The sequence below is a fragment of the Stegastes partitus genome, unplaced genomic scaffold (genome assembly GCF_000690725.1).
Source record: "Stegastes partitus isolate 25-593 unplaced genomic scaffold, Stegastes_partitus-1.0.2 Scaffold1443, whole genome shotgun sequence".
Lineage (NCBI taxonomy): Eukaryota > Metazoa > Chordata > Actinopteri > Pomacentridae > Stegastes > Stegastes partitus.
The window spans coordinates 145,842-171,668 of NW_007579174.1; the positions used below are offsets into that span (position 1 = coordinate 145,842).

Genomic DNA, 25,827 nt, shown 5'->3' on the forward strand with positions numbered 1-25,827 from the left:
AAGGAGGGAGGGCTCTCTCTAACCCTACCTACAAGGGGCGGTGCTCCTAACCTAAGTGCCGGCTCTCACATTATCATGATTTTATAGGCAAAGAATGCCCTGGCCCATGCTGTTCAGTCAGCCCGCCATGACTGTGATCTGCTCAGAGAGCAGTTTGAGGAGGAGCAGGAGGCCAAGGCTGAGCTGCAGAGAGGAATGTCCAAGGCCAACAGTGAGGTGGCTCAGTGGAGAAGCAAATATGAGACTGATGCCATCCAGCGCACTGAGGAGCTGGAGGAGGCCAAGTAAGTCACTACCAATTCAGTGTTTACAGTAATTTTCATTTTATTTCTTTGCTTTTAACCAATTAAAAATTCTTGTTCACCACAGGAAAAAGCTTGCCCAGCGCCTGCAGGAGGCTGAGGAATCCATTGAGGCTGTGAACTCCAAGTGTGCCTCTTTGGAGAAGACCAAGCAGAGACTGCAGGGTGAGGTGGAGGACCTCATGATTGATGTGGAGAGAGCTAACGCTCTGGCTGCCAACCTTGACAAGAAGCAGAGGAACTTTGACAAGGTAAACTGATAATGAAAAACAAAACATAGCCATCCAAAATGTCAGGTAAACTGTAAACATAATTACATTTTTGTGCAATCAAAATACATCCAGGTCCTTTCAGAATGGAAGCAGAAGTATGAGGAGGGCCAGGCAGAGCTGGAGGGAGCCCAGAAGGAGGCTCGTACTCTCAGCACTGAGCTGTTCAAGATGAAGAACTCCTATGAGGAGGCTCTGGATCAGCTGGAGACCATGAAGAGAGAGAACAAGAACCTGCAGCGTATGTTCATTGCTATTAGTGTTCAAAGCAAATAATCAACCATTATCGGGGGTGAATAGTTTAAGATTAATTATCTTTGTTGTATTAACTCTGTAGAGGAGATCTCAGATCTGACTGAGCAGATTGGTGAGACTGGAAAGAGCATCCATGAGCTGGAAAAAGCCAAGAAGGCTGTGGAAAGTGAGAAGGCTGAAATTCAGACAGCTTTAGAGGAAGCTGAGGTAAAATCTTTGATACTTTGTCTGCTATTGTGACAATTAATTAATATTGCTACCCCATTCAAATGTGTTTTGCTGTCATCACATGAACTGTCACTTTGGTATTTAATTGACTTTTCTTGCAGGGTACACTTGAACATGAGGAATCCAAGATTCTCCGTGTTCAGCTTGAGCTGAACCAGGTCAAAGGTGAGGTTGACAGGAAGCTGGCAGAGAAGGACGAGGAGATGGAGCAGATCAAGAGGAACAGCCAGAGGGTGACTGACTCCATGCAGAGCAATCTTGATTCTGAGGTCAGGAGCAGGAATGATGCCCTGAGAATCAAGAAGAAGATGGAGGGAGACCTGAATGAGATGGAGATTCAGCTGAGCCATGCCAACAGGCAGGCTGCTGAGGCCCAGAAACAACTGAGGAACGTTCAGGGACAGCTCAAGGTGACTTTCGTATGATTGCTGAATTTACAACAAAAAATGTTTCAGAGTAAAGAAATTAGGATCAACTCTTTTTTCATTACCAGGATGCCCAACTGCACCTTGATGATGCCGTCAGAGGACAGGAAGACATGAAGGAACAGGTTGCCATGGTGGAGCGCAGAAATGGTCTGATGGTGGCTGAGATTGAGGAGCTGAGAGCTGCTCTGGAACAGACTGAGAGAGGACGCAAAGTGGCTGAGCAGGAGCTGGTTGATGCTAGTGAGCGTGTCGGCCTGCTTCACTCTCAGGTTTTATTCATTTACAAAAAAAATCTTTCTCAAAAATGATAATAAAGTTATATTATTTTCAACTTATATTTATAATAACTAATTTTCTCAAATATTCAGAACACCAGCCTTCTGAACACCAAGAAGAAGCTGGAGTCTGACTTCGTCCAGGTCCAGGGTGAGGTGGATGATGCAGTTCAGGAAGCAAGAAATGCTGAGGAGAAAGCCAAAAAGGCTATCACTGATGTGAGTTTACAACTTGACCTCTTTTATTTTAAAAACAATTGCTTATTTTTTATCCAATTTAATTCTCAAACATATTTAACCATTTCAGGCTGCCATGATGGCTGAGGAGCTGAAGAAGGAGCAGGACACCAGCGCTCACCTGGAGAGGATGAAGAAGAACCTGGAGGTCACAGTCAAGGACCTGCAGCACCGTCTGGATGAGGCTGAGAACCTGGCCATGAAGGGTGGCAAGAAGCAGCTCCAGAAACTGGAGTCCAGGGTATGAAGTCTGCACATAAACACTCACAAAAGATCATTTTTTAATTATATCCTACTTTCACTATATGGAATTAATTTAGTTTTCATTGTACTAAAATATTTACCTATTATACTATTCATACTGTTCATCCTCACTTTACAGGTGCGCGAGCTTGAAGCTGAAGTTGAAGCTGAGCAGAGACGTGGAGCTGATGCTGTCAAAGGAGTGCGCAAATATGAGAGGAGAGTGAAGGAGCTGACCTACCAGGTATCACTTACTGAAAAAAATGCCTTGGCTTCATTTTAATTCTTTGCACTTCATCACTTAACGTATATTCCGTAATCTCAATAGACTGAGGAGGACAAGAAGAACGGAACCAGACTTCAGGATCTGGTGGACAAGCTTCAGCTCAAAGTGAAAGCTTACAAGAGACAAGCTGAGGAGGCTGTAAGTCATCTCCATTTATATGGCAGATCAGTTACAGTTGGATTACCAATGTAACCATTATGTGTTCTGTAACTAAGTCAGTATAACTGTAATCTCTTCACAGGAGGAGCAGGCCAACACCCACATGTCCAGGCTCAGGAAGGTTCAACATGAGCTGGAGGAAGCTCAGGAGCGCGCTGACATCGCTGAGTCCCAGGTCAACAAGCTGAGAGCCAAGAGCCGTGATGCTGGAAAGGTAATGTTTTATTTTCTTTGGCAGTGTCATACATTACTTACATGCATATGCTTCCTGTATTTATCCATGAGTTGTACGTTCTAATGTGAAATGTGCAATGACTATATACACAATGATCTCAGAAAAGAATGCCCAGTTGCAGTGCACTATTCCCCAAGCTGATAAACTTTAACTCAAGCATTATCATTGCATCACACATTGCTTTCCTTTTCTCATCAGTACATACTGCATTTTATTGTATTCCTACGACAATACATTTCTACAAACACTGACTCAATGATCTTGTACTCTTTCTTACTTTCAGGGAAGTGACTCTGCTGAATAAGACACAAGATCCAGCCGAGGCAATGAAGAGTTCATACAATATGAGCCCTTGAATATTTTCTTCTGTAAATCTTCAATAAATGCTATAAATTTCTAAAGTGTTATGTTTTCTTTTAACTTGTAGTCCTGTTCAACCTTGTACAACCAAGTCAGCTTTGATAACAATACATGAAACTGTGATAGAATCATTAATATGAAAAATACACATGCTGCTGTAGTTTTCGTTTTGATCAGAACTGTTGCATTACGAGCTATATTCTGTGTGTGGTTCAGCTTATCAAAATCAAAAAATAAGATCAGCTTTCAGGTTTTAATTTTCTTGTGCTTTTTGTTATAGTCTCCCACAGTTTGCCAGACCTGCAGGTTTAATTCCAGAGAACCTACAATGGCTGTTTTTGGATAAGCAGATAAAACAGTTTCTTTTATTTTTTGCAATGTATTTACATTTGAAAAGGAGTTCTTGCCCACATCATCGAGCTCAGAATATAACAGACAATGATATGAAACACTTAACTCGCAAAGAAAAAATTCCTCAACGAAACAAACCCAACAAAAACAGAATAATCTGTTGTTCTACTCTAGCATGAGCTTCTAATTACTGAGCATGTGAAAACTACAAATGTAATTGTATTTTATTATATTTTTAAAATGCTCAGTCCTCTATTTTCCTAGCTAGTTACCAACATCTCACATTTCTTTTCAATTATTTTCCTTTATAGATCATTTACAATGTGGCATACCTGACTAGTGTTTGTTGCCACTGTTTTTCTTATCTTTCTTCCCAACTCCCTTTCCCTTTCCATGTTCTGCCTTTCCCTTCCCCTTCCCAGGATCCCCCCTCCATTTTTGTTCACCTTCAGCCATTCCCATCTGCAGCTGGGTTGTGTGAATCCTCTCAATCAGGGAGAAGCAGTCATCGTCTGGACTGATAGGGACATGTGGGCATGAGGTTACAGGATGTGCTTGACTGGTTGCACCTCTGCTGGGAGATGATTGCCTCGAGTGGGTTTTCCTGGGACTTGCGTGGCTTGGAGAGCAGTGCCTGGACGCACCATCTTCTTTTGGGACAAGGTTTAAGTCAAAGGACAGGCGTCTGCCAGGTACTGGGCTCAGAGGGATCACAAGGTTCTCTCCTGGGGATCCAAGAGTTAGGAAGACTTCTGGGAATGTAACTGGCTGATTGGCATGCTTCGGTACCTTTGACAGATAAAAGAGTCAAAAAAAAAAAGTGTAGAAGTAATGTCTTTTATTATGGCAATACCTTTGGACAATTAGCTCAAAATGTTGTGGTACTGCTTACCATCTGTGGTGTGAAGCTCATGGACAGCCTCACTGTCACCTGTAAAAAAAAACAAAAAAAAACAATACATCTCATACAGTGTTTCAGTCACTCCTGTTCATCCTTTCACGAAGTGGTGGACAACTGGCTACACACCAGGACACAGACTAGGCTTTAAACTCACTTAAAGCGATCGTTGGCAATATTTTTTTGCATCACTGGGCAAAAGTCTCACACTCCCCTTTCAGCATATTGTAATTTAAGTGGTCTGAGAGGAAACTAGACCACTTCCACATTTAGCCCATAATGGGAGATGTTAACCAATCATAAGGTTGTTTTTTTTTTCCAAAAAGCATAAAAAGTGGTGGTGCGAAGAGAACCTGAGAGTTGTTGAGAGAACATGGCATTTGGGGTGCAAGAGGGGAGAAGGAAGAGTTCATTTGCAAAAACAGATAACTCCATTTTTGTAGATTTTCAGAAAATGTATGTTTTGGTTGTTTGCTTAAGATAATATCAATCTAACTGAAGTTGAGTGGATTTGACTCAGTAGAAATGACTCGACGAAAATAGAGATAACTTAAGTTTGATTGATATTGTCTCAGTTAGACGATGGAAAAGTGGGTTTTCTGAAGGTTTGTGAAGATGAAGCTAAGGCAAGGTGGTAGCCTTACAGATGAAACTCACACATGAGCTTCCATTCCCCTGTAACCAAAACCCTTAACTGAAGAAGCAATGACTCAAATTCATAAAGGCTGAACTTGTGTAAGTTAACCATGTTTTTTAATGTCAGTCATTACAGTTCAACCAGATTGGTAAATGCTTACAGTTTGCTGACACCCCTTTATATGACCCCTAAATATATATTCTTCACAGTTAGCCTCTAACAAAATCAAAACACAGTTACATTTGAGTTAAACAATGTACCTGTGCTGAAGAATTTTGCTTTTCATATTCTGTCTCTGGGGTAAATGAAGCAGATTTCGGTAGGGTCCTGGTGGAGTCAGATTCGGCTGTTGACGTCGGGCTGGAACAGTTTTTCCTTGATGGCGTTGGTGTACATTCAGCCACTGTAATGCGTGGTGGAGAAGCCTTGCAGAAGAAAAACCCAAACAAAGTTGTTGAGCTGTTCGCCATAAGAACTGTGGATTACTAAAAACATAATCAACTGCTGTCATAAGCAAATATTTTAATGTCAATACGTATTTTTTCTTTAAATAAAATACCGATGGTACAAAATATTCTTTGTATCTAGAACTGAGTCATATCTCCATTTTGAGCCATAAAAGTACCAAATCTAATCAACATACTGTAGGAGGAACCATCCAAGTATGATGTTTCTGCCATATTTTTTCGTGACTTACATAAAAATGACAAGGAACAACCTTTTAGCAACGTTTGTCAGTATTCTTGACACCACCGATGGGTTTTGATGTTGAGTAACTTACTGGGGTTTCAGTCTTTTTATTTGGACTATTTCTTTTTCCTTCAGAATTTCCACCTATCCCTGGCAAACCAGGAAGTGCGACACGCTGATCATCAAGCCGTCGTCCCTGACTGGAGGCGATGGCTTTAAAGAGGGCATCAGCTTCTGTACCTGTTACAGAGATTTACAAGTTATTCCTGACAGCTCAGAGAAAGAAAACACTTGCATGACCTTATATGCCCTTTGTGCTTTTCTGACCTGTGGCTACATTATTTAAAGCACTTCCATTGTGCGTGGGCGTGGCGGGTGTACTTCTGCTGGGTTGCAAAGAGCAGCGTTGCTCATCCATACGTCCCCTTTGTGCATGACTCATCATTTTCAGGAATTGCTCCTGCTCAGCTGCAGTCGGCTCCTAAAATGATTTAAAGATATCAAATCAATGAGAAGTGGCACCACTCACAAACAACTTATCGACAACAGGCTGCCACTAAACAACAGCCACATGTTTCCTTTAAAAAACTGTGGAGGATGAGTCCCCCCCCTATCCTTCACTGGTATGATTTTTATGACACACAGAAAAAAAAGTGAATTTCAGGACAGGAAACATATTGATAAAACTATAAACTGAGCAATGTACAGCATGACATCTGACCTGAGGTTGTTGATTGGTTTTGTCACGGTCAAAGGAAGCAGACCTCTGGGGAGGTTTACCAGATGCGTCTGAAATGTGGTCTTTGTGCTGAGTTGATGGTGTTCCCGTATTGTGGAAGATTTGGGGTGCAGAGCATCTCTGCTCATCCATCCTTGAGCCCTTGAAGAGAAAAAAAGGATTAACTTTTGTAATGTTTGATCAAAGCAGTTTGATATATTCTTAAATAAAATAATATAAATACTATAAAACAAAATAAGAAAAACTGTCTATAAGTTTTGACAATGACAAAATGGATAGACCATGTGATGTATGAGGCCAACCTGGACTTTGGAAACCATATAACACAAGTAGCTTGCATCCTTGTCAGCAGCAGTTGATGTGGTACCTCCGTTCTGTATCCCTGGTAATGAAGGAAGAGACACTCGTTGGTCGTCGAGCCGTCGGCTCTGAGAGTTTGCCAGCAAGCTGAAGAATTTGTCTGAATCTGGGCCTGGGATGATGGGAAAATGAAATCTTAGCTTTATGATCAAATGTGTGCACAATTATTACCACTGAAAAAACATTGCAAATGCAAAAAAAAAAAAAAACAGGAATGCAAACATGCTTTTATTCCAACCTGGGGGCGCTGAGCTCTGACTGGGCTGGTGTTTAGGTGTGCACTGGGGACTAGCATTTAGGACACACCGCTGTTCATCCATTCGGCCTCGTTGAGATTTACTCATTATGGTAAGAAATTCGTTTTGGTCAGCTGAAGTCAAGACCTAGATTAGAAAAAATTGAACAGTATATATTTAGGTTAATGAAGGAATACTTCGAAACAAAATCTACATCCATCCATTATCTATACACCGTTTAATCCTCACAAGGGTCACGGGGGGCTGGAGCCTATCCCAGCCAACTCAGGGCGAAGGACAGGTCACCAGTCTACATTTTGAGACAAAGAACCAAGCACACTCACATTCACACCTATGGACAACTTAGAATCCCCAATTAACCTCAACATGTTTTTGGACTGTGTGGGAGGAAGCCGGAGAACCCACACTGCAGAACATGGAGATTCCACACACAAAGATCCCGGGTCCTCACCGGGACACGAACCGGCGACCTTCTTGCAGCAAGGCAACGGTGCTAACCACCGAGTCACCTTGCAGCCCACAATATCTACATGTACATATAAATGGGTACATCTAAAACTTTACTGTTTGAATTTGGGATGTTATTTAATACAATTTACCTCCTGGGATTAAAAATGCCATCAGTGACCTGAACACCTACTTGTTTCGGAGGTGTGTTCTCTTTAGTCTTTGGTCGTTCTACGTCTGAGGAGGCTGAACGTGAAGAAGCAGGATTTTCCTGTTTGGGTGAACGCTGTGTCTCAGGAGTTCGGATTTGAGGTAGCGAACACCTCTGGTCATCCATTCTGGAACCCTGAAAATACATTAGACCAGCATGTTTAATCAATAGGCACACTTCTTGAACACATAAGGTTTCACAAAAGTGTAATTTTAAGATTCTTAGCCCTAGAAAGATACACTGTCGGATAGATTGAATTTTAACATAACATGTCCAAGTCCTCAAAATCTGTGAAATCTGAGTCATTGACATGAAAATAACCTCAAAGCATTGAATAAAATAGTGAAACTACTTGCTGAAACTGTATTGCTGTTTGACTTTTTCTGGAATCCTACGAATTACATATTTTCTGGAATGTTTTCCTCCCATTCTAAAAATTTTTTAGAGTAAAATTTAAAGCCTGAGTCAAAGTCACTACAATATTTTGGTATCTTAACACCAATCAAAGAAGTATTTTCCTCTTATGAAAAAGAAAGTACTAACCTGGACTTTAGAAACCATGTAACATAAGTAGCTTGAATCTCCAGCAGAAGTGCTATTGCCATTCTGTAATCCTGGTAAGGATGGAAGAGACACTCGCTGGTCGTCAAGCCGTCGGCTCTGAGTGTTCGCCAAGAGGTTGAACAACGCATCAGGATCTGGAACCAGAAAGACAAAGTAACACAGCTGAGTAATACAATACAACATAACCTTGTCTACACATGGACCTATCAGAAAGCAATGGTAAGTAAAAGGAAATTTGAAGATGAAAAGGAGGTTCAATTGCATTAAATTCATTCAGATTTATTGGCATGAAAGTTTCAACTTCACCAAAGCATCAAAATACAATTGGTCAGCATATTTCGACAGTACACTTTGTTACTAATTTGAACATTTATGCAACTTTAAGATTAATATATAATAATGAAATGCTGTATGTACAGAACAGTGTTTGTGTGTGTGTGTATTCATCATTGTTTACCTGTGTTTAATGTACTCGCGGCTGGCTGTTTGTCTGTATGTTTAGGTGAACAGGGGGCGCTCCTGCTAGGATCCAAGGAGCAGCGCTGGTCGTCCATGCGTCCACGCTGGCCATGGGAGATCATATTCATGAACTTCTGTTGTTCTTCTGCTGATTCTGCCTTTTTTGAGTGAATGAGGAAGAGCAGCATTTATTAACATAAGATCAATAAAGTCAGCAGAGGAATTCTGCAACAATCACAGCCACCCAAAGTGTACAGTTGGACAGAACAGACCTTTATGGAATTGGAGTCGTCACGCTGAGAAGGAACCTGTAATTGGTTGCCCGGTGTCAAAAAAAGCTTCCTGTCTCTATCTGGAGTACTCTCAATCACAGAGATCTGAGGTGCAGAGCCATGGTGGTTGTTACTCCCAGGTTCCTGAGACAACAAATCACATTTTGGAGCAGAATTCAGTCATTTGTTCGTCACACCATCTGTGCTCTCAGCCCTTTCCAACCTCTAGTCTCGTACCTGGTAGTTAAATCCAGGCAATGCTGCCCGTACATCAAGGTGTTGCCCCTGTTTGTTATCCGAGGTACGGGACAACTCACAGCTTGAGCCTGTTGAAGGAAAAGTGAAACAATCAATCAAACTACAAGCGGACATATACACTGTAGAGGGGATTTTACTGTCCCAACCTGTAGATGTAGTTTTTGTTTGTGCAGTATTAAGAGGTTTCAAAGTGCAACGCTGTTCATCCATTCTTCCACGCTGTGAGTAACTCAGTAGGTTCAGAATTTGCTCCTGTTCTGGGGATCCCTGTTGAACATTGCATAAAAGAATGAGCAAACAATAAGAACTAACACAACTTCCATTCTTTCTTAGAATCAGTTCTCTTAAACCATTCTCCATTGTTTTTATATGCAACATTAAAAGAAAATCTTGCTCAGGGCATTTCCTCATCAACAGATTGAGTTAATTCACCTACTATGAAGAAGCATAAACACAATAACATATTTACCTCACTTGAACACTGTAAAGAATGATGATACAATTTTGTGTAAAATATCTAAAAAATAAATACACATTGAATACTATACAGCTAGAACCAAATACCACAACTAAAAATCAGTGTCACGCTACAAACAACCTACCAGCTCGACGTCAGTAGCTTCTGATTTTGAGTCCACTCCAGGAGCTGCCATCGTTTAAAAATATACAAAAAAAGCTAAATGGTCCCTTGCTGAAAACTGCAAAAAAAAAATATATAAGTGTTACACAAAAGTACTTCCGACAATTGGAGTAGAATCCATTCAACACTTCTTCAGCGGACCTGTTTTACATATAATGGAAGTGATGATGCTGACTGATGCCACTCTAAATGTGTACTGGATATGACTAGGAAGAAGGGTTTTAAATAGAGTTTATGAGCATTAACCCATTGCCATTAAGACCCTAGCCGGTGCCCCGTTCTTAATATCACCATCTGTAATCCCAGATGAAAACATAATCCTCAGCATGGAGAGGGATGATCTTCTTCACTGGTAGGTGTACGTGTTCTCCCTTCTGACCCAACACTTTACTTAAAGTTCTTGTTTGCATTCTGATGACCCCGCATTGTCATTATGTGGTGACAGGTTTACATACACTTATCAACAGGACACACAAGATTTTATGGTCATGCTGTTCATTAAAGCCAGTCTAATTTCTAAAAGCGGAAGCGAAGTCCAGCTTGATAGTGATGAAAACAATGTGAGTAAACACCCTGTAAAGTAAAGTGTGATGAAATTATGTACTAATAATATGGAGAGTAATAAAATAAACCTTAACATATCAAAAAAGTACATTTTTTAATATATAGAACAAATAAAGTTGATTGGTTTCTGTATACAGATTGGAGGCAAAGTGAGTATTTTTGTCGATGTAGCAATATTAGGAGAATACACCAGAGATGGTTAGGCAAGCTGATCACAAATAACTCCATAATGATTAAATGATTTTGAGCATTTCCAGCATTTTTGACAACCCTGAGATACATTTGGAAGTACAAAAAAAAAAAAGCCAGGAAGTGGACAATGAGTTGCTGAAATGGTTTCATCACATGCTTGTAAAAACTCTTTCTAAAGGCAGCATGGAGGACAAGCGCAAGACACAATTTAAAAGTAAATGTTTAGTTTATTACTCATTTTTAATGACACATAAACGAACACCCACCACATTTGCTCCCAGCAATATAATAAAGTAAAAGGTAAATGTGCAAGATTTCATTACAGCAGTTGACATGTTTTATCTGAGCTGAAATTTCTCAGATGAGGAAAAAAGAAGTACCTAGAGAGAAACATTTTTATGCACTTAATGTCACTGACTAAGACAAACATTTCTACTGAGTTGCAATAAACTGTGCTATACCTGAATAAGATATCTGATGTAAGATGATCTAGTTTTGTGTGGATTATACAATTTCTCAGTAGATAATTTGGCAAATCAAATACATAGTAACAAAAATAAGAATTTGAATGAGAATAGTAAAATAATCACAGCATCAATAATATCTAATTAAATATTTTAAATATTTTTTCAATCACAGCAGTGTACAGAACCCAACTCACAAAACACAACAAAAAGAACATTCTAAAATAAAATAACGAATCACAAATGTTTCCTTCCATGGCTACACCTCTTCATGTTTCACTTTAGATGTAGAAGACGCTAAACAGAATACCAGAAACCAGCCATCTTAAGTGGAACTAAACCCTCATTCCAGTGCGTTTTTCCCTGCTCTGGGTCTATCTAAGAATCAGGATTAGGAACTTGGTCCAGACTCTTCAGGTCATTGAGGAAGCTGGTTGGGGTCAGGATGTGAGATGATCCTGACAAGGAGATATGATATGTACATTAAAAAAAAACAAACAATAGATGCATTTTGAAGCAAACAACCTCTTCAATAGCAGTTGCTTACCAATCAGCACTTCCCATTTCCCATCGGTGGCCCGAGTGACTTCATAAGCAGAGCGCATCTCTGAGTGGGACACCCCACCAATCACATAAATAATCAGCCGAGGACCACTACGATATTCTGGTGGAGATTTATTTTTGTGCCAGTGTCCAAACCGTGCACTGCTGTAAAAGAATTGAAAAAAAAGACTGAGCAAAAAGCAAGTATTACTTAAACTAAGGCCTGCTTGTGAGCAGTTTCAGCTCTTCAATGATGATACTTTATTAATAGTAAATAAATACCACAACTGTCATGCAATGCTTCTTTTTGATATAGGATTGTCAAGAAATTGATCCTAAAGAGAAAATCTGAATCTTAAAAAAAATCCTACAATTAATTAGTTCTGGTGGCATCATTGTACAGTGATTGGGGGGGAACAGAAAACCAAAACAGAAGAAAACAAACAACTTTCTTTTCCATCTGCTTTCAATCAGTTGTATATGTTTTGCTGTTATGCTAATCAGTTTCATAATGTTTAAAAACAGGTCAAATTAAACCCTCTTCCATGTCCTTCCATGTCCTGCCATGTCCGGTTTTATATAGCCCATATTCTAGTGTTACTATTAATGACTACTCATCTGTAATTCTGCACTTTGCTTAAAAGGAAGCAGACAGGCATCGTGCATTATGCAGATTATAAAAGAGCCCAGGTCTACAAAAGTGCTTTTTATAAACACCATCACAGTGACAGGAATTCCCGGGGGGATTACGGAGTATTCAAAGAAAAACTGACTTGATTTCACCTTTTCAACTCCAGTTCACTTTGTCAAAAGCTAGCAACCAACTCATTTACAGGGATAAAAGCTTGTATTTGACAACGCTAACTGGTAGCCACCCCACTTAGTGTTTTATTGTTTTAAACACCAAAACAAAAAGCATTATAGTGAACAAATGCCTAAAGTAGTATTTCCCTGGAACACCAAAGAAAAAAATAAAACTGATTTTATCTTTTAAAAGTGTCTATTCCTCATTTTTCTTCATATCCTACTACATACATATGGACTCTGATAAAGTCACAAATATTTGTTTTTAGTTTCCAGCACCCACCTGACTGAAGTCTGAGTTGTGCTGATGGGAGCAGGATCAGAGATGAATGGCCACTGATGTTTGTCCAGTTTGTCGTCTATGGCATTCTGTGTTTCAGAAACAAAGACGGTGTAAAAAAGAAAAAACATAACTGTAAGCAAAACTGAAGGGATGTACCAGCAACTTCTGAAACCTCGCTTAGACAATAATACCTCCATGACATCCTTGAGGATAGGTGTCCATCTAGAGAGGTCATATGTGCTCCCTGTGCGCTCCTTACGCTCTGGCAGTGTTTTCCCTGCATTGCTGCCCTATTAGACAACATGACACATGTAAGAAATACTGAGAAAATAAATGTACAGTTCCTGAACACAGACTGTAGGCAAATTGCATCAGAAACGTTACCCCAGCTATGATGTTACAGCCCAGGTTCTGCAAGTTGTAGATAATGTTGCTGTCGCCCTGAATGTTTGCATGCTGGATGAGCTTGGCAAGGTTCTCCTCCGTAATGCCTGCATGGATAATCACACTCTTAAAGCAAAAATTGTCAAGGCTATAATAACATTAAATATCCTGCTATTGATTAAGCCTTTGGTTAATCCACACCCATGAACACAGTGTGGTATCTGTCACCAGGACTTAGGCAATGCACCCTTTGGCTCAGGTGAACTGCCAGCTAGTGCCTCTGTACACTAGGGGTGCTTTGGTCCACCCCACTGACATGCAATCAGATTGAGATTCTACATCATACATCACATACTAATGGCATGATCAATGTCATTCACCTAACCTGTTATGACTGATCTGTGTATTTGTAATGAACTGTCCCACTCAAATGCTTTTACTTTTTTTTTTTTTTTTAAATGCTGGTTTTCAAAACATTAAAATGACAAATATAAAGAGCTATGACAGGGGCACACCTTTCTTCTTGTGGAATATGTACAGCAGTATTATGCGGATTTTGTCATAGGCCTCAAGTTCATTGTTGAGGAGCACAGGAACAATGCTCTTCATGGCATCTTTTAGAGGTTCCCCATCTGGAGTCGCTCCCATCACCAGGTCCTGTGGAAGACACCCCTGGTTAACTTCTAACTACAAGTGAAATCTCAGTCATTAACTCAAGTCAGCTGACAGGCGAGTCACGGGGCAACTGACAAGATTGTTTGCTTCTCTGCTTTATTCTATGTCGTTTCTTACTATATGTGGGCCTTTATGACCATGCAGAGAAGTACGAATACTGCAATTGCACAATCACTCTGACCCTTTCACTAAACTACTTAAAGGTTAATGCTGGCCTTACGTGCCGTCAAAACTGATCTTTATAATAATCTCAAAATATTTACAAATTTTTTCTCCAAACAGAAAACGGACATTTCAGTAAAACAAACTGTCCCAGATTGCACAGGAAACTTCCAGGGTTGCATTTGTAATCTATTAAATATGTCAAAAATAATGACAAATATTGGCCATTTAACTTGGGCTCTTAGACCTAAATCTAGCTTTGGGATTTCCTTTTAATGCAATCCAGGGAACTGTGAGATCTCCCGAAAAAAAAACACCACTCTTACTAAGCTTTATGATGAATGTGGTCTAAGCCTTGTTAAGGCCAATTAACAAAAACTTTGTGTGAACAACTCAAAGATCATTTTGTTTACTACATTACACACATACATTTGTACTGGGTTGTCCAAACAATGTAGAACACTTAAACAAATGACAGCTGAGAGAGAACTGTCCCTGTTTGGATCTCACCGTCCATCTTAGAGCCAAAACATGCCCACTGGATTAAAGAGGCAGCTTTCAGACATGCTGACAATCCATTAGTGCAGTCGAGTGATTTACTCGTACAAAAAGGCCCCATTAACACTTGCATCTCATAATGCTACAACCATGCCTTGCTTATCATTTCAAGAGCGCTTGTGACTCATCGGATACAGGACTAAATGTGGCAGAATACATCCCCTCCGGGAGACAAAGCATGTCTGGCCCATAAAAACAACACACTGGGATTTGGCACTGGTCTGGACTATGGCTTTATCCCAGCTTCTTGCTGGTGGAAGGATTTCAACATTACCAAGCGGTACGTGTGCGTTATTAAATGCCTTTACACTTACAGTAATGACATAACAGCTCCTTCTGCATTTCTGTAGATATATGGATGTTGATGTCCGGCCCCAAGCCTCTTATGCAATATTACGATTATGATTCTCCATTAAATATCACCAGACTGCCAGAAGCATTTGAACATAACCCAGAGGAGCTATAAATAAAGACGCTATCACGTCAAGGTCACTTAGTGTTAGAGGGATTCCATGTCAGGCATTCTCTCTAAGATACTTAGTGTAACACAGTGGGACATTTTAGTTGATCCGCTGCGATATAAAAGCTACAAACTAACAGCTTGTTTCACCAAAAATGCATGAGCAGACCATTGGGTTCAATAGCCCACAGTGCCTTTCTCTTTCTGGATAAAGACAACATCATCATGTTTCTATTTATACCTTCAACTGAGGCTGTACATGACAACAATAGCCAACAATAGAACAGGATTTCCACAGTATAATCAAAAGCAATCAATGCTATTATTTTTTTGTTCATCTATAGGAGCTGTTTGTTGTTATGCTGACAATACTGTTTCTGTGCAAATTTCTTAGACTTTTCTTGTCTAAGTCAATACAAGATGAATTCACTCCACAACGATACTGACCTGTTCCACTTCACAAAGTTTATCAAGAGAGGCCTTGAATTTCTTCATACAAGCCTCAGCGAGATGCAAGTGAGTGGAGTACTGCAAAGGAAATGCGTAAATATTTGTTATTATATATTTCTTATCTGAACATAATATATTAAACCAAGAAATACTATTTTGAAAACCTAAAAGCAAGACTGACAACACTGATACGAAAGAGAAACCTTAGAACTACTCCACTGAAAGTGACATGACTTTTTTCATGTTCAAATTATCTGGGTTTACAGTTGCTCAGACTAAAGTTAAACTGAAGATCTCAAAGGACACACATTAGGTCACGCACTCAATGTATCCTAAAATATTCCAAGTTCTGAGAGAAAAAGACTGTTGTCATTGGCATAAATGTAACTGAACTGATCAGAGTCCTGTCTTCACATTGGAAAATGACACTAAAAGCTATTCAAGCTAAATTTTCTTGTCTTCATCTTACTCACCATGCTCAGATCCTTCTGATACTGTGGCATCTTTTTTAACATCTGAGAGAGATCTTTAATGTTGGCCTGAAATGGAAAACAATTGTTATCAAAATTGCAACATAAAAAAACACAACATAACTGAAGGAGAATGAGCAATGCACATAACACTCACATTGTCTGTGCACATTCTCTTGCTCTCACAGAAGGTGCGAAGAAGCTCAGTCACTTTCCTGCAAAAACGTGTTTAGAAAATGATTAGCCACTTTGTGCAAGAAAAATATCCAATCAGTACAATACTTCCACGCAATCAAATAGAATTCTAGTTTGTATTTTTAAACATACACAGCCCTCAAATTTTATACAGACATACTTATTGCACAATTCCAAAATCAAATTCTACAAACCAATTTTATGTTTTGACTTATAAGAGGGTCTAATTTAAAGCCAAAAGGACTAAAATATGACGAGCACAGATTAATATCCAAAATATGGTATTACAGTAAATTATCATTTCAATCATAAACAATATCTAACTCTGACAACACACACACACACAGAATGAGTGCCTTAAAAGAAAACAGCATCACAAAACCAGGTGAATGTTTTGGAAAGAGCCCGAATGCAATCCTCTCATGGAGATGTAGTTGTGACAAACTTACTTAGTGACATCTGCGATGTGCATATGTCTGAGCTGAACCCAGAGGTCATCATCTTCGTTCAATAACACTTCTCTCTCTTTTGAATCCCCAATGCCGGTTGTCTGATAACTACACATGGAAAAAGCACACACAATAAACATAAATGATTATGGAGAAGACAGCACACAAACCTGGTAAACACATGAACAGCAGTCATTATTAAAGCAAAATGTTCACTCACGTATAGATGTCCTGTTTGACATCTAGCAAGTCATAAGCCATTGCTTGGAAGGTCAGCTCATGTAGAATAGGTGAAATCGGATCAAACCCACGATCAACAATCAGCAGCTGAGTTCGCGCCTTATCTGGACCCTAAAACCAAAGAACATTACGGATGTCATTCAGTACCAATTAGACTTATTTACTTCACAAACTCATATTTATGATCTTGTCAACAGTAAACTCACGCTATACAAATTTTCAGAGTTTGCGACAATCTGTCATGCAGCGAAATTCTTATCAGCTTTTACCACTGTATCAATCTATCACTGCCCGATGCAGCACTTCAGCAAACTAAGCACAGTAAAAAGAAATGCAGAGAATGCTTAGACAGCATAGTATGTTTATACACTTCAAATGTGTGGGGGCAAAAAGAGAACAGTAATACATGCCTGTTGAGACCCATCTCAGGAGCAAGGAAAGGTCAGCTAGGAAGGACAGAAAACAAGAAGAGGAAAAAAAAAGGAAAGGCCCAGCAAAGTGTGAGAAAAATAATCAACAAGAAATAAAACCCAGAAACCATAGAAACGTCCACAACGTGTGAAGGTGAAGCGCTGCGGAAGTTTATTGGCTTATTTAGAAAAGTTGGTTGTGCAGAAAAAAGCAGCATAAAAATTCTTTTAACTATCTTTTGGAAAAATTTGAATTACTAACCTCTCCCATGCTTGGATTGTCGGCTTTATGAGCAGTCAGGCGCCGGTAGACCTCATCAGCCAATCTTGCATTCTCCTCAGGTCCCCTAAGAGACAGAATGGTGCACAACTTTGAATGAGCTAATAAATTCAATAGCAGATTTCAATGTACTTTCAAGACAGGCTTCCGTACTTGCGATAACGAACTGCAGGGTACTCCTTAAGCGTGTCACACAGAGTCGCAATCTGCTCTGCTATGGTTTCAATCATTTTGTCTTTTTCTTCATTCGGCTTAGAACTGTAGAAGGAGTAGAGGGAGGTTGGGTCGTCCAGAGAGAACACCTGCAGGGATGAGAGGGAATGAGCTTTTACTTTTGCTTTACTCTTAATCATATCTTTGACCTTGTTTTAGTTGCAGCAGACAACAATTAGGTGAACTGTCCAAAATAAACCCGCACTATGAGCCCAGCACCTAATGTCACACAGACAAAATCTGTGTTGTTGAACATACAGAGAACTTAGCAGCTCGAGGTCAACAATTTTCTGAGAAGCTGCTGGAAACCAAAAAACAACTGAAGCAAAAGTGACTAAAACATGCGTGGCCAAAAAATCTATTTGGATTAAACAATAAGGAGAAAATTCCTTACCTGAGACTCACAAGGTAGGAAAGCAATGTTGATCTCTTTAAAAGTCTTTGCAACCTTGGCAACTCTGGATCTCCCAATCTCAGCGAAAAGGCCATCTGGACACGCTACAGAAGCATACAAATAGAATGGCTTTGTTGAATTACTCTATATATTTTGTAACTTTAGGCCGTTTTCTTTAATACATCTGAAAATAACTGATAAATGTGTTTCCTGTATATATACACGTTTCCAGTCTTACGTTCAGTGAAGAAGACGTGCGCTGCTTTGTAAGTAAAGCCCACATCTTTGAAGTCATTGATGAGCGCACGAACTGACTGCAGTGGAGAACATATTTTTGTTTTAAAGATTAGGAAAATAAGAAAACCTTATTAAACACAGATAATAATAATACTAAAAAGGGGATCTTTGAGGAAAAGATGACAGCTAACCTTCTGCACGGGTGAAATCAAGTAAATGGCCTCCAAACTGCAGATCCGCTCTCTGCGCTTATTGATGTCCTCCACAACTAAAAAGCAGAAAAGAGAGGAATGCGATGTTAATCTGGCTTGACCAATGTCATGTGCAGCTGCAAATAAAACATCAATACAATTTTTGTGTACAGTGAAATCGAGTGAAATAATGTACTAGTTATGGATCAAATTTAGAAAATGCTGGAATAAACAACAACGTGGTGTGGAACAACCTAGAAAGGCATAAAATTCATCGTCCACGGGAAATTCCAATTTTTTTTGTGTTCTGTTTAACTCTGTGGAGTCTTGACATTTTTTTCCCCTTTAATTATAGCTTCTCTTACAGCATAAACATTTGTAAAACAAATCATTAAAAACATAGATAAAAGCATGTACCTTGATTATTCTTTTCAGCAGAACATGGGTTATTTGAATATGTATGCTGCTTTGCATGAACTACATCTTCATTTTAATAGGATCAATCAGTGTCAAATCATTTCCAAGAACAGCAGGTATTGTCACCTTAATAACAAGTACATTTATCCAAATATAAGTTGGGAAAGAGGATAACTATTTTTTTTTTGCATGTCCAGAGCAACACTGTAATTCTTTTTTTTAAATCAATCTCTCTCTAAGCAAATACTGTCAGCAACCCTGTGGAATGCAATGACTGATCAGTCATGTACACAACTGCACCATATGATGCAACACTAATAATTATCCGCCTACTTACTGGTCACCCCCATTGCCAAAATGTCAGACATCTTGCAGCAAGAGGACAGAATTCGCATGCCCATGTGATCCACAATAAGGACCTAAAGAAAGATACAAGAAAATCAGGGATTATAAGCCTTGTTAGACAACATTAGGGGTTTTCTTTCTTCTTACTGGGTAACTGTTACCTTCCATTCTCCATCCTTCTTTACACTCTTGATGACACCATTTAGGATTTCTGTAGAAGAAAAGAAAAAGATTCACACATGACAAAAGAATTATCTTTAACCTCTGAGGAAACAAACATAGCTTTGCATAAAGTGTTGTAATTTTACTAAAGTTTTACATAGTATCTATGATTTGCAAAACTCCAAATGTTTGTTACTGCATTACAGCATAATTGATGCAGATCAACAAGTGTGCTATAATTAATAGTGTCAAAAAACACATGAGATGGCTAAATTGACATGTTTCCCTTTGTGCTCAAAGTTTAAATTACTGTAAGGAGATATCAGCATGAAAAAAATATCAAATAGGTAAAGTTCTAGAGTCTAAAACTAGGAACTAGGAACTACCAAAGTGAGCTCTTGCATTTAAAAAGTCAGCTGGGTGTAACTTCCTGGTGTTATACTGTGGAGACTATGAATCAGACAAAAGCAGACAAAAGCATAGCTGTTCCAGTGACTTCTTAGACACAAAAGCTGAGGTGTGGAACTACAGCTGAAACAAACTGCAAAACTGAGGGTTTCCTGTAGTGTTTTACAGTGCCAAAAACATCCAACGTCAAACAGGCCTTCGAAGTAAAAGAGCTATTTCATGGCTGCTGCTTAGGCCATTATTTGCTCCTTAAGATCTGAGTGGCTTCCCACTTTACCTATACAGTTTTCTTGTGAAATTCCTGAAACTATACCTTAAACCCCCGAGCACTTAACTGTCAGTTTCTTTTTATAGTGCACAGAAGGAAGGAGTGAGAGATGAGACATAAAAATGAAGAACTACACCAGTGTGATATCATGGTCTTTACACCGCTTCCTTGTTTGACTTCAATAAAAAAAATAGCAGTGAATCTGTAAGAAACATGACAGAGCCTTACAGAAGTTTTATTTTTGCATCAATATGTAACTTAACTTGTTAAATGGCATAATTAGCTGGGACTGTAACAAGCTAAAGTGAGCAATTCATTCATAATTAAAATGTTCAAACACATGACGCAGCAATTTCCAAAACTTACAAACAAACAGCAAGTCATTGCTGTCTGATCGCTGATGTAGACAAGGTCAGAGTTACTTGCATTGCCAGAACACTGATGATTTCAGCACTTCTGAGTGAGAGGGTGTGTTCACACTACAATCCTACTCTTTAAAAGAGCAAAATTTACAATCTCCAACAGCTGCTAACCATTGACAGCGAAGAAGTAGTGTCGGCTATTTAGTTTTCAGTTGAGAACACATGAAACACTTACTTCCAATCCTTAACAGATTACAGAATACAATCTATGCACTGTTAAACAAACAATACCATTACATAATACCATTTGTCTTTGTAGAGATTTGTAAATACACAACGCATAAGCAGAGTTTTCAGGGGTGATTTCAGGGGATGCATCCCTCTCAGTACTTACAACACTTGCATTGCCCACATGTCCCAAACCAGGTTGCACAGTTGTGACAAACAGGAGAGATGCACACAACAAAGCCTACTACCTCACGTATATTCAATAACACTGTGTTTATGCCTATCATCAGCACAATTTGCACTAAAATTTGTGTAACTTTAAACGTCTTCTTTTATATAGATAGCTGTACACAGTAGTATAAAAACTCATTGTCCTTTTAACCTGATGCCTTTTTTTAAAAGCATGTGTGTTTTTTGTGTAAGTACTTTGGGAACAAAGACAAAAACAACATCAAACTCCTGAAGGTGTATGTGTACACCTGCTTAGTCAGGTAAGTTGATTCTGATTTCATTTGAAATACAGAATATGACAAGCTAACAAAGGCAGAGGTATTAGTAATATCAGCAGTGTACATGAGTGCATGCATGGAAAAAATGTGTGGTGCAAAAAGCAGAAGACTTTTAGTCTAAAAATAAACGCTACAGCATTACTAATAGATGCAACTTTTTTTTCTCTAACACTGTGGCTGTTTTTACTCCCAGAACATAAATAGGAATTATAAGCTGACTGATTTTTTTGTGGGGAAAGAATTATTTAGTGACTTTAACAATGTCCCATCTTGCAGTTGATTTGATCAATGTTTTAATCCCCTGTTGTATTCATGTTTTCAGTCAGCCAATTGTTTCTGAATGTGCAGAAAGTTTTGAACACAAGTTATTTTAGTCTAGAGGTTCATAAATGATTTCAAATAAATTAATTTATCATTGATGAATAGGTCCCAGATGCACATTTAAACAGGCTATTTCCTCAAAACAAAGGAATACAAAGAGCTTGTGCCCATGTGTGTGTTGATATACTATACTCGTATAAAATGACCACAGCTCATCTACAGGATAATAAACATTTCAAAGCAATACAGAATGCCTGGCAGCCTTACTGTATTATTATTATAAGATAAGATAACACTTTATTAATCCTGAAGGACACTTTTATGCTTGGTATTGTTTAGAAAAATATAGAATGACATATTAGTAAATATGGTTAATCACATTTTACAGCGTAGATGTCCCAGCTGACTGAGTCCATCTCAGGTGGCTGAACTTCCTTTTAGCTGAGCTAGCTAGCGTTAGCCACCAGCCTGGACTATCACAACACTTCCAGTCACTAACGTCGCACCTTTTTTGTCATTATTATTATTACGTCTGTCAAACGCCACAAAAACAAACACAACTTCTTCTCAACAAATACTGTTACCAACACAACAACACTACACTGTACCCACGACTTGTCAAGCGACAACATTACTGACGTAGGTAATGTTTGCAATTTAATTAGGAGTGAAGCAGGAAGAAACAGTTGGTGGGACCGACGTCCGAAACACCACTTTGAGTAATAAGTTGAGCGTCAGTTTATTAAGTCGCTACGAAATGAGCTCAAATACGTTGCCTATGTGTTTTAATTACAATAAATTTCTGACAGCAAATAATTAAGAACGAATAATGTAACTTACTTTCTCCCACTACCGCCTTCAGTCCACTCGGTGCCATCTTGACGGCAGTCTGCTGGAGAGGCGGTCACTTCCTTGGTTCAAGCACGCAGCTTGTGTAGGTGACGTGCTGCCCCCTACTGTCACATAACAGTAATGCAACAACCTCCTGGTAGCCATGCAGTGTACGGCTGTAACAAACAGCAATCATGTGAGAAATATGTAAAACTACATTCACTGTGATTTAATTTAAGTCTTAAACAAAGCCTTTTCAGTGGGATTCACTGTCACTAGTAACTGTTGGCTAGTGTTTGGAGGGTAAATTGAGTGTACTAACATATCATCACTTAGTAATCATTTTCATCACTTTCCAAAAGAGGAGTATTTATCAGTCTATCGCAAAATTACCCCCCCAAAAAAAGAGTTTTGTAATTTGAATCAGACTTTCAAAATGATTGATAGCTATGAAACTGAGACAGCTGCATAAAGGAAGTACATATTTTCTTTTGTGAGTGCCTCATGAGATTGTGAAACATCCAACTGGTCATGTTACACTGCCAAATATATTTGAGGGTATCATCTGAAGAGCCTTGGGAAAAAACATTTTTAGCACTTCAACACTTGGATGACAAGTTCAGCAGTTGGTTGGTTGTTGCAGGGACACGTCCAAGACATAAGAGGTTCTGGACAAGGCAAGCACAGTCCTAGAAGATCTCAGATAGCTGGGCTGCTCTGAAGAGGCTCCTGCCATAAATTTCCGTTCGCTATGTTAATAGTCAAAATGGTTTATGAACTCTTATTCTTAAGGATGTGGGAACAAGTGTTACCTCCTAAAACAAATTGTAACGAGAAAGTGCGCAGTGCATCCTACCAATGAGAAACAGTCCAGTAGCAATTGACATCCTTGCCCAGTGGCTCCCAAACAAGAGGTGTTAAAAGAGAAATGAGTGGTTTTGTTAAAAATAGATCCTGCTAGGTCCAGTCCAAATCAGCAATGCTCTGAACATAAAGTGACATCTTTAAGCTACAAATGTGTCCATATAGGAAGTGCATAACATGAGCTATACCTATATATAAAACACAATCTTATCCAGAGGGTGAGTACTTTTAATTTTAAATGACATGTTGAGTATATACACTGCTCAAAAAAAATAAAGAGAACATCTAAACAATTGACACAATGTGACTCAAAGTCAATCACACGTCTGTGAAATCAACCTGTCCAGTTGGGAAGCAACACTGATTGTGAACCAATTTCACCTGCTGTTGTGCAAATCAAACAGACAACAGGTAGAAATGAGAGGCAATTAGCCAGACAACCCCTGTAAAGGAGTGGTTCTGCAGGTGGTGACAACAGACCATTTCTCTGTTCTCATCCTTTCTGGCTGCTGTTTTGGTAACTTTTGCATTTTGTCAGTGCTCTCATGGAGGAGATACCAGGAGACTAGCCAGTACACCAGGAGATGTGGAGGAGGCTGGAAGAGGGCAACAACCCAGCAGCAGGACCACTACCTCCTCCTTTGTGCAGGAGGACCAGGAGGCGCACTACCAGAGCCCTGCAAAATGACCTCCAGCAGGCCATTAATATGCATGTTTCTGCTCAAACTGTCAGAAACAGACTCCATGAGGGTGGTATGAAGGCCTGATGTCCACAAGTGAGGCTTGTGCTTACAGCCCAACACCATGCAGGGCGATTGGCATTTGCCAGAGAACACCAAGGTTGGCAGATTCTCCATTGGTGCTCTGTGCTCCTCACGGATGAGAGCAGGTTCACACTGAGCACATGTGACAGATGTGACAGAGTCTGGAGACGCCATGGAGAACGTTCTGCTGCCTGCAACATCCTTCAGCATGACCAGTTTGGCGGTGGGTCAGAAATGGTTTGGAGAGGCATTTCTTTTGAGGACCACACAGCCCTCCATGTGCTAGCCAGAGGTACCCTGACTTCCATTAGGTACGGGGATGAGATCCTTAGACCCATTGTGACACTATATGCTGGTGCAGTGGGCCCTGGGTTCCTTCTGATGCATGACAATGCTAGGCCTTATGTGGCTGAAGTGTGTCAGCAGTTCCTGCATGATGAAGGCATTGATGCTACGGACTGGCATGCCCGTTCCCCAGACCTGAATCCAATTGAGCACATCTGGGACATCATGTCTCGTTCCATACACCAATGCCACGTTGCACCATAAACTGTCCGGAGTTGACTGAAACTTTAATCCAGGTCTGGGAGGAGATCCCTCAGGAGAACATCTGCCACCTCATCAGGAGCATACCCAGGCGCTGTGAGGAGGTCATACAGGCACATGGAGGCCACTCACACTACTGAACCTCATTTTGACTTGTCTTGAGGAATTTCCACTGAAGTTGGATCTTTAACTGGGATATTTCATTCATTGAGATCTAGGATGTGTTATTTTAGTATTCCCTTTATTTATTTATTTATTTATTTTGAGCAGTGTACATAATCAGTGCCTTGTCAGTCCTCCCTCACATAGTAATTCACATCAGTATTACATAGCAAAGTATCAAACAACTGAATTATTATTATTAGTGTTAGCTAAGTCCCAGTCAAATAATCACTCTGACTTCAAGCAAAGAAAAACAAATCACACATTTCCACATGCCAAGGACCACCCCTCTTAATGGTAGTCACTTTATCCTAGAGTATGGCCTTCGTTCCTTTTTTTTTTTTACCTCCTGTCTTTTTGACTCGCCATATGTGTTATGTGCCTCATAATGTATTTGTTATTTGATTTAATTAACTTATCTCAGAACTTAGGTTCATATCTTTGGTTCTAATGTTAATACTTCTTGATCTCTCTTTGCTGAACTTAAACCACACAATCCAACAAGCGAGAAATTGAACCGAACCGAACGGACACACAAAATTGTTTTGAATGCCAAAAGGTAATAAACAGCGTGTGGTAAAGAGGTGAGAATTTATATTAAACATATCTGTAACTGTTAGGTGGAAAGACATCATGAAGAAAAAGCAACAGTCAGAAGCTCTATACTGGAACAACTAGTCTTGCTCCCTTGAAGAAATGTTCAGAATATTTGAGCTAGTGGTTGCCAGAATGCATAAGGACATTTTTAAATGGAAAGACGTTATATTTCTGATGAGAAAAATTATTTATTATCCTATTTAAGGTTCTTCTGATGTGTAGAAAAAAACAAACATTACAGGCACTATTCATAAGGAAGCTTGGTGGGGATAGCATCGTGCTTGGAGGATGCTAAGCTACAGCAGGACTGGGAAAGCTGGTGAAGGTAGAGGTTACAGTGAATGCAAAATCACATAAGAAATGTG

At 39.5% G+C, this 25,827-nt stretch overlaps 2 protein-coding genes across 2 annotated transcripts in view; one reads left to right on the top strand and one right to left on the bottom strand.

The window, feature by feature from the left end:
• Positions 1–3,316, top strand: part of LOC103370565 (myosin-4-like) — a 49,757-nt gene extending 46,441 nt beyond the window's left edge. Inside the window, exons 29-40 of the mRNA XM_008299664.1 lie at positions 88–284; positions 370–553; positions 647–812; positions 909–1,033; positions 1,156–1,464; positions 1,548–1,751; positions 1,851–1,976; positions 2,065–2,235; positions 2,377–2,481; positions 2,566–2,661; positions 2,765–2,896; positions 3,201–3,316. Coding sequence (XP_008297886.1) covers positions 88–284; positions 370–553; positions 647–812; positions 909–1,033; positions 1,156–1,464; positions 1,548–1,751; positions 1,851–1,976; positions 2,065–2,235; positions 2,377–2,481; positions 2,566–2,661; positions 2,765–2,896; positions 3,201–3,221 — 1,836 coding nt within the window. The 3' untranslated portion in view covers positions 3,222–3,316. The remainder of the gene's footprint in view (positions 1–87; positions 285–369; positions 554–646; positions 813–908; positions 1,034–1,155; positions 1,465–1,547; positions 1,752–1,850; positions 1,977–2,064; positions 2,236–2,376; positions 2,482–2,565; positions 2,662–2,764; positions 2,897–3,200) is intronic.
• Positions 3,317–11,023: 7,707 nt separating this feature from the next.
• Positions 11,024–22,598, bottom strand: stxbp2 (syntaxin binding protein 2). Its single transcript, XM_008299654.1, has 19 exons — positions 22,539–22,598; positions 19,602–19,651; positions 19,433–19,514; positions 18,679–18,755; positions 18,489–18,564; positions 18,251–18,354; positions 17,797–17,945; positions 17,626–17,710; positions 16,934–17,064; positions 16,714–16,821; positions 16,227–16,284; positions 16,073–16,138; positions 15,597–15,677; positions 13,810–13,951; positions 13,295–13,401; positions 13,102–13,200; positions 12,911–12,996; positions 11,828–11,988; positions 11,024–11,738 (listed from the first exon to the last, which is right to left on the bottom strand). Exons 1-19 carry the CDS (start codon positions 22,573–22,575, stop codon positions 11,659–11,661), a joined length of 1,779 nt encoding a protein of 592 aa, XP_008297876.1. The 5' UTR covers positions 22,576–22,598; the 3' UTR covers positions 11,024–11,658.
• Between the last annotated feature and the right edge of the window lie 3,229 nt (positions 22,599–25,827).

Excerpts from the sequence above, each read along its gene's own strand:
- stxbp2 (XM_008299654.1), bottom strand. The coding sequence starts at position 22,575 with ATGGCACCGAGTGGACTGAAGGCGGTAGTGGGAGAAA. Across the intron at positions 18,565-18,678 it reads TGATTTCACCCGTGCAGAAG|TCAGTTCGTGCGCTCATCAA; the intron begins GTTAGCTGTCAT and ends TCTCCACTGCAG. Across the intron at positions 15,678-16,072 it reads ATCAGAAGGATCTGAGCATG|TACTCCACTCACTTGCATCT; the intron begins GTGAGTAAGATG and ends TTTCCTTTGCAG.